Consider the following 17464-nt stretch of genomic DNA (forward strand, 5'->3'; position numbering starts at 1 on the left):
CACCAGCATCCAAGCATCAGCCCAGCGAGACAGGCTCCATCGAGGTTACTTCAGTCCACCCCCCACCGACCAGATGGCAACACCATTTCCCCTGACGCATCGGAACTGCAGGCCGTCCGACCCCTTCACCAGCAGAAGCAGGGAGTGCTGTGTTGGAGCACATCCACGGTTTTAACAAATATGCACATACTGGACTTCCCTGGCGGTACGCTGGGTAAGACTCCGTGCTTCCAATGCAAGGAGTGTGGGTTTGATCCCTGGTCGAGGAACTAAGATCCTGCAAGCCGTGCAGTGTGGCATAAAAAATTAAAAAAAAAAAAAAGCGCATATCATTGGTACTTTTGTTTTTTAAAACAAGAGTTGAAGGGAAGAAGTGAGCAGAACCTTTTTTTCTACCATGGTTGAAAGCCCAGCTGAGAACGGCTATTTCAACCAAGTCTAATCATTAGACTGTGGGTTCCAGCCCACAGTTCAGTGGTTTCCAGATATTTAAAAAGCAGGTATTTTAAAGACAAGGCCAGGACTTAAAACTGCTAAAAGCAGAGCTGCTCTGTGGAGGCGGGTAGGAGCCTCTAGCCCCACCGGCTCAGGTGGCTCTGCGGAGAAACACCCTTCCGTTGCCGGGAGGCCCTGCGTGCTCGCGGGCAAAGTCCCTGGCACGTTACGGGGCTCACCTCCTCCGTTTCTTCAGCACTGAGCGCTCCGGACACCCACCGGCTGACCTCACCTGGCGGCTCGGCACGGCTTCTCTCCAGGCCCAGCACCCGACGGGCACACGCCCCTACCCACCTGCCTCTGTAAATGACCCCTACTGCGCTCGCCTTACTGCAGGCTCTCCCTGAGCCCCCTTCTCGGGGGCAGGCTCCCCTTCCCACCACTCACAGCCTGGGACAGGCGGCAGGGGTGTGGGTGTGTGCGCGCGTGCGAGCATGTGCACGGCCAGGTCTACCCGCCGAGGCAGCCTGGGGATTCCTGGGCTGGCCTCACGCGGCCGGCAGCTTGGTCTTGAGGGGGGAGGAGCCGGTCAGGAGGAGGCCAGCAGGGGCCTCAGGCAGCCCACCTGCCCACCGCTAGCTGCGCACGCTCTCCCGGGGCTTCCCGTGAGTCGTGTCTGGCTGCGCGCGTCACTTTCCTCTTGCCTGCGCTCGGCGGCTGGCCCATCTGTTACGTGGGTACCTGCACTCACCCGTCCTTTTGTCTCTGTGGACACGGGCCTCCTTCTCGTCTGTTTCCGCACCACTGTTCATCAGACCAATTGCCGCAGCCAGCAGATGCCCAAACACCCCCATCTCCTCCTGTTTCTGTGTCTGTCCCCTCTAGCCCTCTGGCCCCTGAGCCCCCCCCCCTTACTTGGTTCAGGTGTAACTCTCCCTCCAGCCCCGTGTGCGTACCTGGGGCTTTTCTGATCACACCTCCCTCATCCACCTACCCTGTGCTTTCTACCTACAGGCAGGTTGGTTTCTAACCACCAAGATTTTGTTACCGTTCCACCTGCCACTGTTTCCAGGAGGGAGAGAGGATGCTTGAAGTGACAGCATACAGGAAAACACCGCCCTCCCCGAGGACGAGCATCTCTGCCCTGCCCCCGCTTACCGCAGCTCCTGCTGAGCTGCCGTGGTGTCCAGCGTGTCCTCAAGCTCTGTCTTCAGAGCTTCCAGCTCCTCACTCAAGTCCCTCTTCTGCTTTTCCGCCTTGTTCCGCGAAGCCTTCTCGGATTCAAAGTCTTCCTGCAGCTCAGCAAGCTGGGCTTGCAGCTCTCGCACGACTTTAAGCGCGTTGTTCTTGTGCAGTGTCTCGTCGTCACCCCTGCGGAGACACCCGGGCACGGGAAGCGCTCAGAGCCGGCGCCCGGGGGCTCTTCCCACAAGGAGACCCTGAGACACCACCCCCAGCCCACAGCCCACGGCTTGGAGGCCCAGAGCTGGTATCAGGATGGAGTCTGGGTCCTGTCCAAAAGGCTAATAAAGTTCTCCGTGAAAAGGGAGGACCATCTCACTTTAAGGATTATAATATTTAAAAATTCCCTCTCAAGCAAATGTTCTTCTAGTTAAAACACTGCTCAAGGTAGCGGTCTTGTCCGTCAGATTGGTTCCAGCCCACAGCGAATCTGCAAATTCAGAGAAGTTCTTGGAACAAAGTGGAAGCAGACCCGCCACCTTCACACCCTCCACTCTACGCTTTCTCTATCCTCTGGTGCATCTTTTTGCTCATGTGTGGTTTAATGTGGGTGGATGTTCTGACCGGGGATAGGTGGGAAGTGTGAGGTGAGGGAGGGGAAGCTGACACATGGGAGCAAATGGAGAATTTTAGTTCTGGGTTGCAGCCCTCACGTCTGTAAGTGGCCAAAGAAAGACTAACAGTGACAGAGGCGGAGAAGAATTTCTGTTATAAGATTTTCGTCATAGGACTCAGTTTAATTTATAATTTATTACAATCAAGAAGATTGTAATAAATTATAAATTAAACTGAGTCCTATGACCATGTAGCCAAATAGTTATTCTTTATAAAGAAATGAAATATTAGGTATAAATGTATTTACTATATATGACTTGCATTCTGTAACTGAATGGTTTAGGACTGAATAGCAAATCATGCTAGAAGAGGGGGGAATATTTCTGAAAAGTGATTTCCTCTAAACTTCTAAATCATATTGAAATTAATCTGTAACATACAGAAACCAGAACATTTGATATGGTTAAAACTGTTCAGGTGTGAATTTCCAAGGATTTCATGATATGACTCGTGATTTTTAAGTATAAATACCAAGAAGGATTGATGAGATTTTCTGGCTGCCCCGACACAAATGCTCCGGGGTCTCCCAGGCCCGTGTCACACCCAGTGACAAGGAGGCCATAAGTCAGTGTCCCAGGGTCTCATCTGTCGGGAATCCCCCTCCAGCCACATGCCTAGTGCAGACCTGGCCAGGGCGCCCTGCAGCTCCTCCTCCTTCTTGGCCACCTGGATCTTGAGCTCGTCAATCTGTGCCTGGAGCTCAGCGATCTGGTCCTGCAGGTCCGTGGTCTCGCCGTCCAGTTTCCTTTTGGCCTTTTCCAGTTCCTGGCGGGTCTTCTCCTCCTTCTTTAAGCGCTCTTTAGGGCAAGATACAAGAAGCCCCTCAACACACTGAATGTCACTCCATATGGACAAATTCAAAATATAAACTGATTAAAGTTGAAAATTAGCCATTGTATTCTAAAGCATGTCGCTGCCTTAATATCATCCTGCCAACCGCTCCATCACCTGAAACCCATTAAGATCAAACCAAAGGCAAGATACATTAGTAGGAGGGTGGAATTTTCAGGAAGAAACTGGGAGGATTCTAAGGATGTCCTTCCACAGGGAGCGGGCCCCCGCTATCAGAGCCAAAGTGACCTGGACCCTGTGCTGTGCCCGGGATTGCAGAGGGCTTGGCACAGGCCGGGCGGCGTGTGACTCCTGTCACCCAACTCCCCTTTCACCGGGAATCCCTGGTTTGAACCCAAGACTGCAGTTCCTGAGCCCTGAGGGCGAGAGGGCAGAGTGTGGGCATCTCTCCCACCCGCCCTCTGAATCCTGCAGTGATTCCTTAATTAGGGCCGGGGATGCTTCCATTCACACTCTGTCCTCACCTGCCCATCAATCAGGTGAGAAAAGGACAGGCCTACCTACCCTTCCCAGAAGAATCGCCTACGGGTAAGAACGGTTTATGGAAAGAATTTCAGGCTGACAACAACGAGGACAACAAAATCCTAAATACTGTTTTAGAAACCACTCATTTTCTCCCCGTTATAAACGACCACGCGACAGCACGGTGTTAAGAGCCACGCTCTTCCTCCTCTGTCGATGCCAGTCTCCAGCTGCGGGTCAAAGGGAAGGTTTTCTGGGCTCTTTCCAACTTCCACCCTCTTTTCTTATTTCTTTTGCAGAAGGCTGTGATCCATTTTGCAAAAATCCTAGCATTTGCTGGCATGACTTGGGCCACCAGAGTGAGACACTGCTACCCTGCAGAGTCTCCTGTCCCTGCCAGGTTTTGTGTCAGCAGCTGTCCCTTTGTGAAGGGAAACCTAGGCACCTCGACGCAGCATTTAGATTAAACACAAACAAATTTAACGGCCCGTACAGCTCAAACTTAATTTAGGTCCCAACTGTGTCCACCAAAGGGCAATCTATTTTACTACAGGACCTAACTTTAAAAAGTAAAAGTTTAAAGATAATTTAGTGCCGTTTGATGGCACTAAATACTTGGTGACTAGGCAAATGACAACACCATATAAGAGGCCTATTTTAATAGTTGAACCCAAACTGATGAGCAATCCCCATGTACATATTCTATTACAGCATGTTCTGATTTAAGTAAAATCTAAAGGCTCACATGTCCTAGCCCTAAATTTCTCTAACCTCCAACACTCACCTTCTAAATCTGAGATCATCACTTCTTGCTTATTCCTGATCTTGGCCAGGTTTTTTGCCTTTTCTTCCTCTTCAGCCAGCTGAGAGGAACACTCAGCAATGCGATCTTCCATGAGTTTCTTTTCCTGAATAGGAAAAACGGCTTCAGAAAAGGCATTCAAAGTGACAACTGGGTTTGGTTATTACTTAGAAAACAAGTAACGTTGGCCCGCCCGCCTGGCCTGCAGTCCCACAGCGGGTGCTGAATGTATTACCGCCCAGACGGGAACAAGTCGTCGGTCAGTGTCCAAAGGGCACAAAATGTGCACGTTCAATCATCTCAGGGATTAAAAGGATATTTGGTGGATTAAAAAAATTAAATAATTTCTGTCTTTAGAAATCTATACCGACTATATATCTGTAGAGACTTAAGAGAGAAAACTGAATAAATGAACTTGAAATCTTGAGAATTTCCTGTTTGAAGCCACTTTCAGTGAGAGCATTGACACAAGTATTTTCCATATTCTAAAATCAGCTCTTGGACTCCCCTGGTGGCGCAGTGGTTAAGAATCCGCCTGCCAATGCAGGGGACATGGGTTCGAGCCCTGGTCCGGGAGGATCCCACATGCCGCGGAGCAACTAAGCCCGTGCACCACAACTACTGAGCCTGCACTCTAGAGCCCGCGAACCACAACTACTGAGCCTGCGTGCCACAACTACTGAAGCCTGTGCACCTAGAGCCCGTGCTCTGCAACAAGAGGAGCCACCGCAATGAGTAGCCCACACACCACAACGAAGAGTAGCCCCCGCTCGCCGCAACTAGAGAAAGCCCACACACAGCAACGAAGACCCAACGCAGCCAAAAATAAAATAAACCTATTAAAAAAATAAAAATAAAAATAAAATCAGCTCTTAAATGGAAATAGTCTCTTACTTTGATAAATTTGGAATTTTGGTCCTCGAGAAGCAGGATCTCCTCTTCCATCTTCTTGATCTTGGCCTCCGCCGTCACCTTCTCCAGCTGCAGTTTCTGGCGAGCCCCCTCCTCCTCGTCCAGCTGCTCCTCCAGGTCCTTGGGGAGAAGTACACGCGGTCAGTCTCCACACTTTCTCTACGAGATTCTACACATGCTAACAAGCAAGGTCAAAATGAAATGCCAATTCTTGATTTTCAAAATGGCAGGGTTATTTTTAAAAATATAAAATGTAATTATGTGAAACAGACACTTGTGTCCACTATAGGTTAAGTACAAAGTGCGTCAGTCCTTCTAGAAGCCAACATGGGAAAATGCAGCAGCTTTGAAAAAGAGCATTTCTTTTAAACCAGCAATTTCAGGAAAAGGCACAGATGTGATTTATATTTAAGAGACCTGTAGCAAAGTGTTATTTATCATACTGAGGAACTATGAACATACTTCAGAAAAGTCTTGGTGATTAAAAGTGGGTATATTTGTAAAATGGGATAACGTGTAGTTATTAAAATCCGTACTTTAGAACAGTAGTAACACAGGGAAATTGAATAATACAGTCCAACTACATCAAACACATACTTCATTCATTCTACTATGTCTGCTTAGCCAAAAGAGAAGAGAAAGACGACTAAGAAACAACCATGGAAATAGTACAGGTCGGTGAGAAAGGGCTGTCTCAGGTCAGGTGTGCCGTGCCGTTCACAACATGAGCGCATCACCAAACTGGGTGGGATTCCAGAGTTTACACATGGGTTTCCTATAACACGCTTCTCTTTATTTCATGCCCTACGTTATTGTAGCTAATAAACATATGCGTTACAGAACAGAGTTGTATGTACAAATCAATATATGGCCAGTTTAAAAAACTTTCAAGGGACTTCCGTGGTGGCACAGTGGTTAAGAATCCGCCTGCCAATGCAAGGGGCACGGGTTCAAGCCCTGGTCCGGGAAGATCCCACATGCCGCGGAGCAACCAAGTCCGCGCGCCGCAACTACTGAGCCTATGCTCTAGAGCCCAAGAGCCACAACTACTGAAGCCTGCGTGCCACAACTACTGAAGCCCGCGAGCCTAGAGCCCGTGCTCCGCAACCAGAGAAGCCACTGCAATGAGAAGCCCGCACACTGCAACGAAGAGTAGCCCCTGCTCGCTGCAACTAGAGAAAGCCCATGTGCAGCAACGAAGACCCAACGCAGCCAAAAATAAAGAAATAAATTTATATATAAAAATAATAATAAATAAAAGCTCATAAACACAGAGGTTAAAAAAAAGAAACTTTCAAGGGTAACTTTGGCTCAATAATTTACCACAGTTGATTCTGTAATGAAACCTCTGCACAAGATTAACTTCTTTTGTGAAAAACTTCAAACACACATATAAGTACAGAGTAGCACGGTGACCCTGACACAAATGCATCAGCCCAAGCTTAACAAGCATCAGCTAATGGTCAGTGGTCACTTCTAAACCTCCAGCTTCTCCCTCCTCCCCATGCATTATTTTGAAGGAAATCCCAGACATCATATTTCACCTGTAAACCTTCAGGCTCTATCTCTAAAAGATGAAGACCATTTAAAAATACACTTGTTCGAACTGGAATCCAAATAAGGTTCACACATTGTGATTGACTGATAAGACCCTTAAGACTGCTTTAATCTCTAGGTTCCCTTAAATTTCTTTCTCCTCCCTTTTTCTCACTATTTGTTAAAAAAAAAACCCAAAAACACCCCACAGGTCATTTGTCCTACAGTTTCCCAGAGTCTGGATTTTGTCCACTGCCTCCCTGCACTGCACACTCCTAAGGTGACAAAAGCAGTAAACAGAACAGTGGGTCCAGTGTCATTCAACTAATAAATGAATCCACATATATCTGTTCAGAAATATATGCAAAAAAATAATAGGGATAATGGGATGATGGGTGGGAGGAGACTTATAAGTGCTATTTTGTATTCTCTGGGTATTCTACAATATAGTGTTATAATCAGGAAATTAATATTGAAAACAAAACAAAAACCAAAAACAGCTCTAGTAGTTTTTGTTTGAAAAGGAGACAGATCAGAAATCCCTGAAAGCCTCACAGGTGGGGAAAAAAAAAAAAAGGACAAGAGACCAACAAGGTTGGGTTTTCCCAAGGGCCACACAGTTAATATAGAATCTCAGATATTCCATAAAAGGGGGAAAAAACTAATATTTAATAATAACATTACCATAAATATTTTATAATGTGTTTGAATTTACAATGGAGATATTAAGATAACAGTGCGAAAACCCAGTGAAAGAGTCTAGAGTAAAGGTTATGAAGATGAAAAGTATTGAAAAACAAAACAAGCAAAAAACAACAACAAAAACCCTGTTCTTACAAGGAAATGCTTGTTTTCTAAAGAGAGAAATGCAAGCATTTCATGTGAAGTTGTTAAAACATGGAGCATAAAACAGTAGGTTGGGGAGACGAGATGACTTTGGGTGACCTTACCCTGTATGAGTAAAATATTATCACTGAAATGAGCACATGCCGTGAAACAAAGAGAAAATCAAAATGGAAAAAGAATTTGAAAAAGGATACATGTATATGTATAACTGAATTACTTTGCTGTATACCTGAAACTATCACAACATTGTTAATCAACTATACTCCAATATAAAATAAAAAGTTAAAAAAAAAAGAGAAAATCAAAACTGTTGATAATACCACCAGAGCTCACTATTATTGATGACTATTATTCTAGATCTTCTGTACGTTCCCTTATAAAAATCATACATAGTTTGTAAGTTATATACTTTCAGTTAGAGCTTATTGTGTATACTCTTTTGCAACTCTCTTAATATAAATACCCATAAAAATAAACACTTTTTAAATTTATAACTGTATATTATAACCGTAGTTTAAGAATCCCCTATTGGGGCTTCCCTGGTGGCGCAGTGGTTAAGAATCCGCCTGCCAATGCAGGGGACACGGGTTCAAGCCCTGGTCTGGGAAGATCCCACATGCCACGGAGCAACTAAGCCCGTGCGCCACAACTACTGAGCCTGCGCTCTACAGCCCGCGAGCCACAACTACTGAGCCCGCATGCTACAACTACTGAAGCCCGCGCTCTGCAACAAGAGAAGCCACCGCAATGAGAAGCCCGCGCACCGCAACAGAGTAGCCCCCGCTCGCTGCAACTAGAGAAAGCCTGTGAGCAGCAACGAAGACCCAACACAGCCAAAAATAAATAAATTTATTAAAAAAAAAAAAAAAAAGAATCCCCTATTGTTAGATAATTAGTAGGCTTCCACTGATTTATGCTTAAAGTCCTAGAACTAGGATTGCTGGATTAATGTGTACTTTTTACAGCTTTTGTGATATTTTGCCAACCTATTATGGGATACTGGAAAGCTGTTTGTGTTGAAGAGTGGAGAGGGCCTGGACAATTTATTGTATGGGGTATTTGCCAAGGAAATAATATGATATCTTTTGCGGTTTTGAGAAATGTCTGAAATGTCTGTGCTTTGCAAAGATAAGCTAAGTGGTGGGGGAGAGATCTGGAAGAAAGAAAGTTTGGTGCTGGACCCGTGAAGCAGTGGTGGCAGATGCAGACACCGTGACTCTCAAGGCCATGCTGGATAGGCTGGGGTGGGGTTCCAGGAGGACGTGTCTCAGGGTACAGGCACACTGTTGTCTGGGTCACTCATCTGGGTATTCAATCACAGAGACAGCTGTGCTTCATGTGAGGACAGCTGGATCTCCTAAGAAAGCAGCTACCAGCAGGAAGGGCTAAGTGTTGTATTCTGATTCCTGGCCACCTCCTGCGTCAGTGCTGAGCATTTCTTATGAACCAAACCACCTCGTAGGTGTCTCTCTAATGAATGGAGTGAGCAGTGGAATTATTAATGATAACACAAAGAACAAACTCCGTCCCCACAGACCCTGGGATGTTTCTACTCTGAATCACTTTGCATCCTCTAAGATGCCACATCAGAACATAAAAAAGATTCCTGTTCAAAATAACAAATCTGGGGCTTCCCTGGTGGCGCAGTGGTTAAGAATCCGCCTGCCAATGCAGGGGACACGGGTTCGAGCCCTGGTCCCGGAAGATCCCACGTGCCGCGGAGCGACTAGGCCCGTGAGCCACAACTACTGAGCCTGCGCGTCTGGAGCCTGTGCTCCTCAACAAGAGGGGCCGCGACAGTGAGAGGCCCGCGCACTGCGATGAAGAGTGGCCCCCACTTGCCACACCTGGAGAAAGCCCTCGCACAGAAACGAAGACCCAACACAGCCATAAATAAATAAATAAAAATAAAAAAAAAAAAATAACAAATCTACTTTTGAAGGAATCTATTATATGTGTGCTTCAAATGATCTTTTAAAGGGGTGGGGGGGTGGGGGGGAGAAACGACTTATTACTTAGGCTCCTTCTGCTCCTCAATGGACACAAGAATCCAAACCCATAGCATCTATTCACTCAGCAGATCCATCTGGAAAACCCAAACTATAACCCGAAGTGAAACTTCTCACAGATACCTGAATATGTGCTTGCATTTTCTTCTTTTCATTTTGGAGGATTTGGTTTCTTTCTTCTTCTTCTTCAACCCTAGACTCCAAGTCATGGAGAATCTCTTCTAATTCCTGCTTTTTAGCAGCAAGTCTTGCCCTCATCTCTTCTGCTTCAGCAAAGAGCTCAGTCTCTGCCTGTAGCTGCTCTGCCAGGATATTCTTCTCTTCTAGCAGCTGCAATCACAATAAAGCATCCGGTGCTATGACTGGCCAGTTATGCACAAGAGACGGTCACTGGGACTCCAGTGGTCAGTGCAGGCCACCCAAGAAACCCAGAGTTAAAAATATATAACATCACTCGCAAAACTTTCAAATATGTCTTCGGCTCTAGCAAAATAAGCTGGGTGAAAACTTGAGACAATAGAAACAACGAAAAATGTTATCCTGAATAATACATATTAAATTCATGCTATTTTAAAGAATTCCCTTTCTTACTATTAAGGTAATTCACAAAGGGACCAAAGAATAGGAGGGGAAATATTATACAAATGCTATGAAGTTCATGGTGACTGAAGTCGTCTGGTATCAAATGATATTCTGGCCTCTACTGTTAAAACGTTTTGGCCCTGAACACATCAGTCCTATCACTGTCAGCTACAAACATTTCCTGAGTCTCTGCTTTGTCCATGAAGCACAGCTTCCTGAGAACGGGGTGTGGACTCAAGACCACTGCGGCTGGAGAGCAGGCAAGGGGGTTGCCTTGTACTGTCTCATCCTTTTACTTTTTTCTAGGTCCCTTGTGAGCAGTCACAGGAAGGTGCTAATACCAGGAGAAGCCTCACTGGTGTCAAACGCACACCTGATAGCAAACGTGATCATCTGGGTGTCCAACGGGTGACAAAGGCAAAAATGCAAGAGGTCAAGCTGATTTCAGTTTATATACACCCCGATGCTTGGCCTAATACATGTGCTACCTCTATGCTCAAACGTCTATGCTTTGGAAAGGAGTGAAGAACACACACAACACAAGATGCTGTTTCTTCGGAATTCACTGGGTGGGTCCCTATCCGCGGGTCGTGCATCTTCACTCAGGGCTGAGCGGGAACCGGGGAGCTGTACCTGCTGGTGCTTCCTCTCCATCTCCTCCAGCTCCCCTTCCACCTTCGTCTGCTTCTCTTTCACCTTCAGCAGCTCTTCGTCTTTGGCCTGGAGCTCCTCCTCTTGGCGAGTGACTTGTAGGAGCGGCTTCACCTACATTCACGACATTGAACACTGACTGTCGCACCCTGCACCTCCCCGCCCCTGGGCTCCTCTTGGTCCCGGGCGCCCACCTTGGTGAAGACGCGCCACCACTGCCAGTGCCGCAGCTTCAGGTACGCGGCGCAGTTGCGCTGCAGCACCTTCAGGGCGCTCAGCTGCTGCTGCTTCTTGGCGAAGGCCCTGAAGAAGAGGAAGGAAAACTAGTTAAAGAAAACTGTGGTTTTGTTTTTGTTTTGTTTTGCTTGTAAACAACAAACATTTATCTCTCACAGTTCTGGGGGCTGGGAAGTCCAGGATCACGGCCCCGGCAGATTCCGTGCCTGCCGAGGACCCACTTCCTCACTGACAGCTTCTTCTTGCTGTCGCCTCACATGGGGGAAGGGCAAGGAAGCTCTGTGGGGTCTCGCTCATGAGGACACTAATCCCATTCATGAGGGCTCCACCTTCATGCACTAATCACCCCAAAGGCCCCACCTCCAAACACCATCCCACTGGGGATTAGATTCTGGCACACGAATCTGGGGGACACATTCAGTCTACAGCAAATAAGAACGAACTGTGCTTTGACAGCTGCTGTCATAGGAGACTGCCTAGAGGTAAATGTTCTTTGTGGGCTGGGCTGCGGAGCGGGGACATGACCACGTCCCCGCCAGATGGTGGGCCTGCTCCGCCGACCTCAACTCGTATCACGGGACCTGGCACTTTGCTCACAGACGCTGCCGGAAACGGCCCCTGCCACCTACCCCCAGACACACACGTGTGCGCGTGCACGCGGGTGTGAACAAGGCCCTGCCCTCCCCTTCCCTTTGCTGTGCTCTTCATCAATCCTCTATTAGCCACTCTTTTCTTTTTGGATCTGTCACAGGAGAAACCTCCCTCTTTCTCGCTAAGGTACTCTTTCTCCTCCTTCCCTCCTGGACTGGACCTGCAGATCATCTTGCTGACACCTCTCATTTACAGACGGGCTCAGAGAAGCCCTCCCCGAGGACCCACGCTGAAGCAGGACCCCTTTATCGTCTGTCTTGGCCCCTTGTTTGTGTCCTTATTTAGAACGTGTGTCTGCTTACCTGGCTCTCGGTCCCACAGGACAGGGACCTCAAGTCTCACACGCGCTTGTATTTCTAGCACAAAACACATGCTTATTAGCACAAGCACACACTCTAAGCATTTAATACATGATTTCCCACTTACTTTCTGGCTAAATAACCTCTGCAAACAGCCTGAAAGAAGATAATGATATCGGTAATTTTTAAATCTCTTTCTTCCTCTAAGTGTGCCAAAACTCCAGCTCTGAAAAATATCTTGCTCTGTCCAATCCTGTACAAGTTTGGGTCCAATTCTAAAGCCCGGATCTGAGAGAGAAAGAGTCTGTTTATTATTTTTGCTACAGGAAAGATTGTGTCAATAGCCCACGAACCAGAAAAATCCAGAAGAGCTTACCATGCGCTCACAAGCCTGTTTGCCATCCATAAAACCCTTAGGAATAGCATTTGGAGTTAGGATCTCATATCTGTAAGAAAAGCAGCCAAAAAGCCTTTTGTAAAAATTTGTGGAAATGTTTACCTACTAACTATGAGTTTTGTTTTCTCTAAGAGGCAAGAATATAATGGGCAATCATGTTGAATTAAGAGTAAAGAAATGACCAGCTGATAATCTGAGGTTTTCTGCAGATCTAGTTTCTATTTCTTAAAAGAAGCAGCAAAATGAAAATGCAGTCAATTCTCCCAAGTCAGAGACCATGTTTAAGAAGTTGTGGTGGAGAGGAATCAAAAGCACGGTGATTTTAGAAACTTTTTGTTTTTATTTCCCACAAAATGTCCACATCCTTAAGATGCAAGGAGAATCTGGCTCTTTGCGTGTTGAGTCACCGTCAACTTGTAGGCATTTATTAGATAACAGAAAAGGCTGTAAGAGCAATGCCTGGAGGCCTCTGTTTAGAACAGGAGGAAGGGGGCTTCCCTGGTGGCGCAGTGGTTGAGAATCTGCCTGCCAGTGCAGGGGACACGGGTTTCAGCCCTGGCCTGGGAAGATCCCACGTGCCACGGAGTAACTAAGCCCGTGAGCCACAACTACTGAGCCTGTGTGGCGCAACTACTGAAGCCTGCGCGCCTAGAGCCTGTGCTCTGCAACAAGAGAAGCCACCGGGATGAGAAGCCCACGCACCGCAACAAAGAGTAGTCCCTGCTCACTGCAACTAGAGAAAGCCTGTGCACAGCAACGAAGACCCAACACAGCCAAAAATAAATTAAAAAAAAAAAAAAAAAAAGAACAGGAGGAAGTATCAGGGTGACTCAAAACAGCGCTGGGCTGGGTGCACATATGTTCACCGACCTGCACACCTGAGGTCTGTGCATTTACTATATGCGGGTTATACCCCAAGAAAATAAATTTTAGCACAAAGACAGTGGCTGTATTAAAAGATGAATCCTGGCTACTTCAACCAACTTTGTATTTTGGATGCCAGCTATGTTCCATTTTCTCCTATCAAATAAAAAGTGAAAATCTACCAGCTCCTTTATCATATAGTGGGGCCATAATAAGGGTTCCCCTGAAAACCTGTAGGGATTGGAACAGTTTTTCAACTGGATTCCCTCTGGGAGAAAGGGCTACTCTTCGACCTGCAGCACTGTTTATTTTATGGAAAAACAAATGCTTCATATTTGGAAACTTGATTTCCAGGAGCAAAGAGGAAAAAGGCAAACTAGACTAACTGTTACAGAAAATTACATAATACACTTTTAAAAAACCTGTTGCCCATCATATGTTTTCATCCATTTCTTTTGCACACTGATCTTCTCCCTCGTTTTTTTCCTAATTCTTTTCTAATCTTTTGTATTTCCCACCCTACTTTAGTAAAAGGATTGTAAGAACACACACACGGGCACACACAGTGGGAAAAATATGTACATACACACATACACAGATATATTTATTGAAAAAAAGATGGAAAGAAATGTCCCAAAGTGCTTTTAGGAGTCACACCTGAATAATTTTTATTTACTTTTAATGTATTTAAAATTTTTCCTAAAAGGAACATATGTTATTCCTATATTTAAAAAAATCAGTTTAAAAAAGAGTTATGTTTAAATCCCAGGTAGAACTGTCTGAATGAGTGAACTGTAAGTTCTCAGCTCTCCGTGTTTCCTCACAACAGCCTCAGGGCCCCAAGGCCAGGAAGCAGTCTTTGCTGCACCCAGAAGTTATGAGCGCCCTGCCTCTAAAGTAGGCACTCAATATTCCCGACCAACGATAACGGTAATAATGATGACCGCCCTCCTACATGAAAAGAGAACAGAAACCCTCCAGGGAACAAGGAAGAGTCCTTTCTCATCATCTCACTGTTTGATTCATATTCAGATAAGCTTTGATACACACAGAACCCAGGTAAAGGTGAGCAATACCTCTGTCTGAATTCCTGGAAAACAATCCGGTTGGGGAATCCCTGGCGACAGATTCTGATCCCTTCCAGGACACCATTGCAGCGAAGCTGATCCAGCACTAGGTGCGGGTCCAGTTTTCCAGCCTAATCAAGCAGAGGACAGTTTTAGAGCTTCATCTTTGTGACTGGACCTCGATCAGTCTTCAACACCCGCATCCGTTTTGCTAAAAGCACATACCCGCTTCTCGTGATTTGGAATGATGCAGCGCACAAAGTTAGGGTTGGTGTTGCGGAGCGTCGCCATCAACTTGGTGAGAGATTCTTTGTAGAGCTGCCCGACTGTACGAAACATGCCCTTCTTGGTTTTATAGGCAGAGCCAAAAGCTGTCTCCGTCATCCCCGTGACTTGATCCAGACCCACGATCCGGTCCACTGGTGGAAATAAAAAAGACAAGGGAAAATAAGCCAACTCTAACTCTTTAGCAGGGAAAGAAAAGACAGAGTGAGAGTGCAGCAGCACAAGCTTTGTGGGACAAATGATAAGAGATGCCATAGAGGTAAGGCAGTCAGCATATTTAGACACTGCACAAGCCGTGGAACTAAAAGCCACACACTTCTAGGGCAGGATACTGTAGTGCTTTGACAACTTCGTACCACACACCAGCAGGTGCCTTCTGCTGCACTAGTTTCAGGAACTCACTGCCTGATAACACTTGCCTGTTACATATACAGTTATTTGGTAAGTGAAAGATTATTGGCTGGCATTGATACACAAACCGACACTGTGACAAGTCTCAAAATAGGAAATGGCTTCTAAAAATGTACATTAAGATATACATTTGTACAAAGCAAATCCACTTAAGTGAATATGCTCAGCAATTAGGGATCAGAGTCATCTCTTATTGGTCATTAGATTTCCAAAGAGAAAGGCCAACAAATGCAGGAAGATTAGATCACATCAGCTCAGGTTTTCAGGAAGGAGTGAACTTCAACTCTCTCCTCAAAGCATGGATGAGACTCATGAAAGGGCAAGAACACTCCATCGGAAGGAGTCTTCTGAAAAGTAATCAGTGCCTGAGCTGAGTTCAACGATGGTTAAACCTCTCAGACGCTACGCTCTTATTAAAGCAGCTGACAGTTTCCCCTGCCCACACACCTAACGCTTCCAGTGATGGGGTCACACGCAGAAGCCTGGCAAGCGCACCAGCCGCCAGCCAAACATTCGGTGCCTAATATGCTCTCATTTAAAAAAACCTGATGAATGAATGAAACACACAACTGAAATATTTTTAAAAAGAATCAAAATGTCAACTGAACTACCCCATCAACGCTCTCTTCGACCCTAGCAGTCCCCTCCGTTTCTTCCATTTGCTCCCCAGGGCAGAAAGCACGTGGGGACCTGGCACCACGTGAAGTGCTCTCTCAGCAAAAGCTCAGTCTTGATTCCAATCCTTGATTTCCAGTGAGGTTTTTAGGGAAGAGGCAACCATGGCCCAGGAGGTAAGCGAACTGTCCAAGTCATGCAGGCCTTCCGTGGAAGCTGCGAGAAGGGTGGATGAGGCCTGCACACTAGCTACACTTTCTCCTCGGGAAGCCGCCAGACTCGAGGGTTTAGGTCAAAGCTACTCCTGCTTGTGCCCCTTGGAGACCACCACTCTCTCCTGTGCCTTCCGCCCGGCTCTCCTCACCAAGCCTGCCCCTGCACGCGCCATGACAATGAACTTCCGTAAGCCAGCCCACTTCTGTCTCCTCAGAGCCGGGCCTCTTTCTAGGGCGGTTCCCACACGTGCCATTCCTCATCCTTCCCGCCAATTTCTCCTTGTGCAGCCAACTGGCTTCCAGGGCACCCTCCCCCCACACCCCATTCCACTCAGGCCATGACAGGCCCAGGCCTTATTTAGCTTGACCCTGGTCCGTTTACCTGTTGACCATCATAGCAGCATTCTAGAAACTCTCCACGCCTGGCTTCTCTCGTGGACCATGAACCCCACCTTCTCCTGGCCCTCGACCCACCTCTCTAACCACCACGCTCTCCTTGATGACTTCTCTTTTGCTTTTTCTGTACATCACGATGCTCACGAAGGGCCCAAACTCAGCTCACCTAAAATCCTTTCTAGAATAAGACAGGACACAAGTGCGGGCAGACAGCACTTGACCAGAATCCTGCCTTCCTCAAGCCCGTCTCATCCTGGGCGATCACGTTATACCTGACCTCCCAGCACCAGTCACCAAACACCTATATTCTCCTGCCCACCCAGAAGTCACAAAGCTGCCTCTGCCTTCCACAAAGTGCCTCTCACATCTGCTTTTCTCAATATCACCTCCCTCTAACCTAGTGCGACGTCTGGCATATAACGTGCTTGATACATATATATTAGCAAATAAATGAAGTAAACATTAAATGCTTTCACAATTACAAACAGTGAGAAATGCACTGAAAGAAAAGAACAGGATGCTATGAGAAGGATGGGCGGTTAGAGACCTCTCTGGAGAAATTACGTTTAATGCCTTAAGGGTAAGGATGAGCCAGTGGAGAGATCCCTGCGGGCAGTGGGAACAGCAGGTGTGAAGGACCAGAGGCAGGAAGAAGTGCAAGAAGCTGGTACCAGTGGGGCCTCAGGAGCGAGGAGGTGAGGACGCGCACGCCATAGAGAATGCACTGGGGGAGGGGTCAGGGAGCAAGGGGTGACCCATGTTGTAGTCCAGGCTCTAAGACAGATGATGGTAGGCTGAACCTGTAAGATCACAGAGGAGATGGTGGAGAAGGAAGATTCCAGATGTGTTTTGGTGGCAGGACTGACTTGCTCTTAGGATGAACTTGGTATGGAGAATAAGGCAGAGGGCGAGAGCAAGAAGTCCTGGGATTTGGGCTTGGGCAGGCAAGTGGCTGGTGGCACCACTGGGAAGATGGGGAGAGAAGGGGGTTCTGTGGGTAGAAAGATGGATCCAAACTATGTAAGTTTGGGGCGCCCGCGAGACACTGAGGCGGAGATGTCAAGCGGACAGCGGACGGTCTGC

General features: G+C 46.9%; 1 protein-coding gene across 8 annotated transcripts in view; it reads right to left on the reverse strand.

Moving 5' to 3' along the window:
- MYH10 (myosin heavy chain 10) overlaps positions 1–17464 on the reverse strand; it is a 137994-nt gene that overhangs the window by 19655 nt on the left and 100875 nt on the right. For all 8 annotated transcript variants that reach the window (XR_014238589.1, XR_014238590.1, XM_082372885.1 and 5 more), the window contains 11 exons: positions 14685–14878; positions 14469–14590; positions 12508–12577; positions 12259–12419; positions 11139–11247; positions 10927–11058; positions 9835–10041; positions 5303–5440; positions 4391–4514; positions 2918–3089; positions 1594–1806 (listed from right to left, as the gene is read on the reverse strand). Coding sequence is in view for 6 of the 8 variants with exons in the window: in XM_082372885.1 (XP_082229011.1) it covers positions 1594–1806; positions 2918–3089; positions 4391–4514; positions 5303–5440; positions 9835–10041; positions 10927–11058; positions 11139–11247; positions 12259–12419; positions 12508–12577; positions 14469–14590; positions 14685–14878 (1642 nt within the window). In the remaining 2 variants the exon portion in view is untranslated. The remainder of the gene's footprint in view (positions 1–1593; positions 1807–2917; positions 3090–4390; positions 4515–5302; positions 5441–9834; positions 10042–10926; positions 11059–11138; positions 11248–12258; positions 12420–12507; positions 12578–14468; positions 14591–14684; positions 14879–17464) is intronic.

This window comes from Balaenoptera borealis (assembly GCF_965194805.1).
Source record: "Balaenoptera borealis genome assembly, chromosome: 20".
NCBI classification, from domain to species: Eukaryota; Metazoa; Chordata; class Mammalia; order Artiodactyla; family Balaenopteridae; genus Balaenoptera; species Balaenoptera borealis.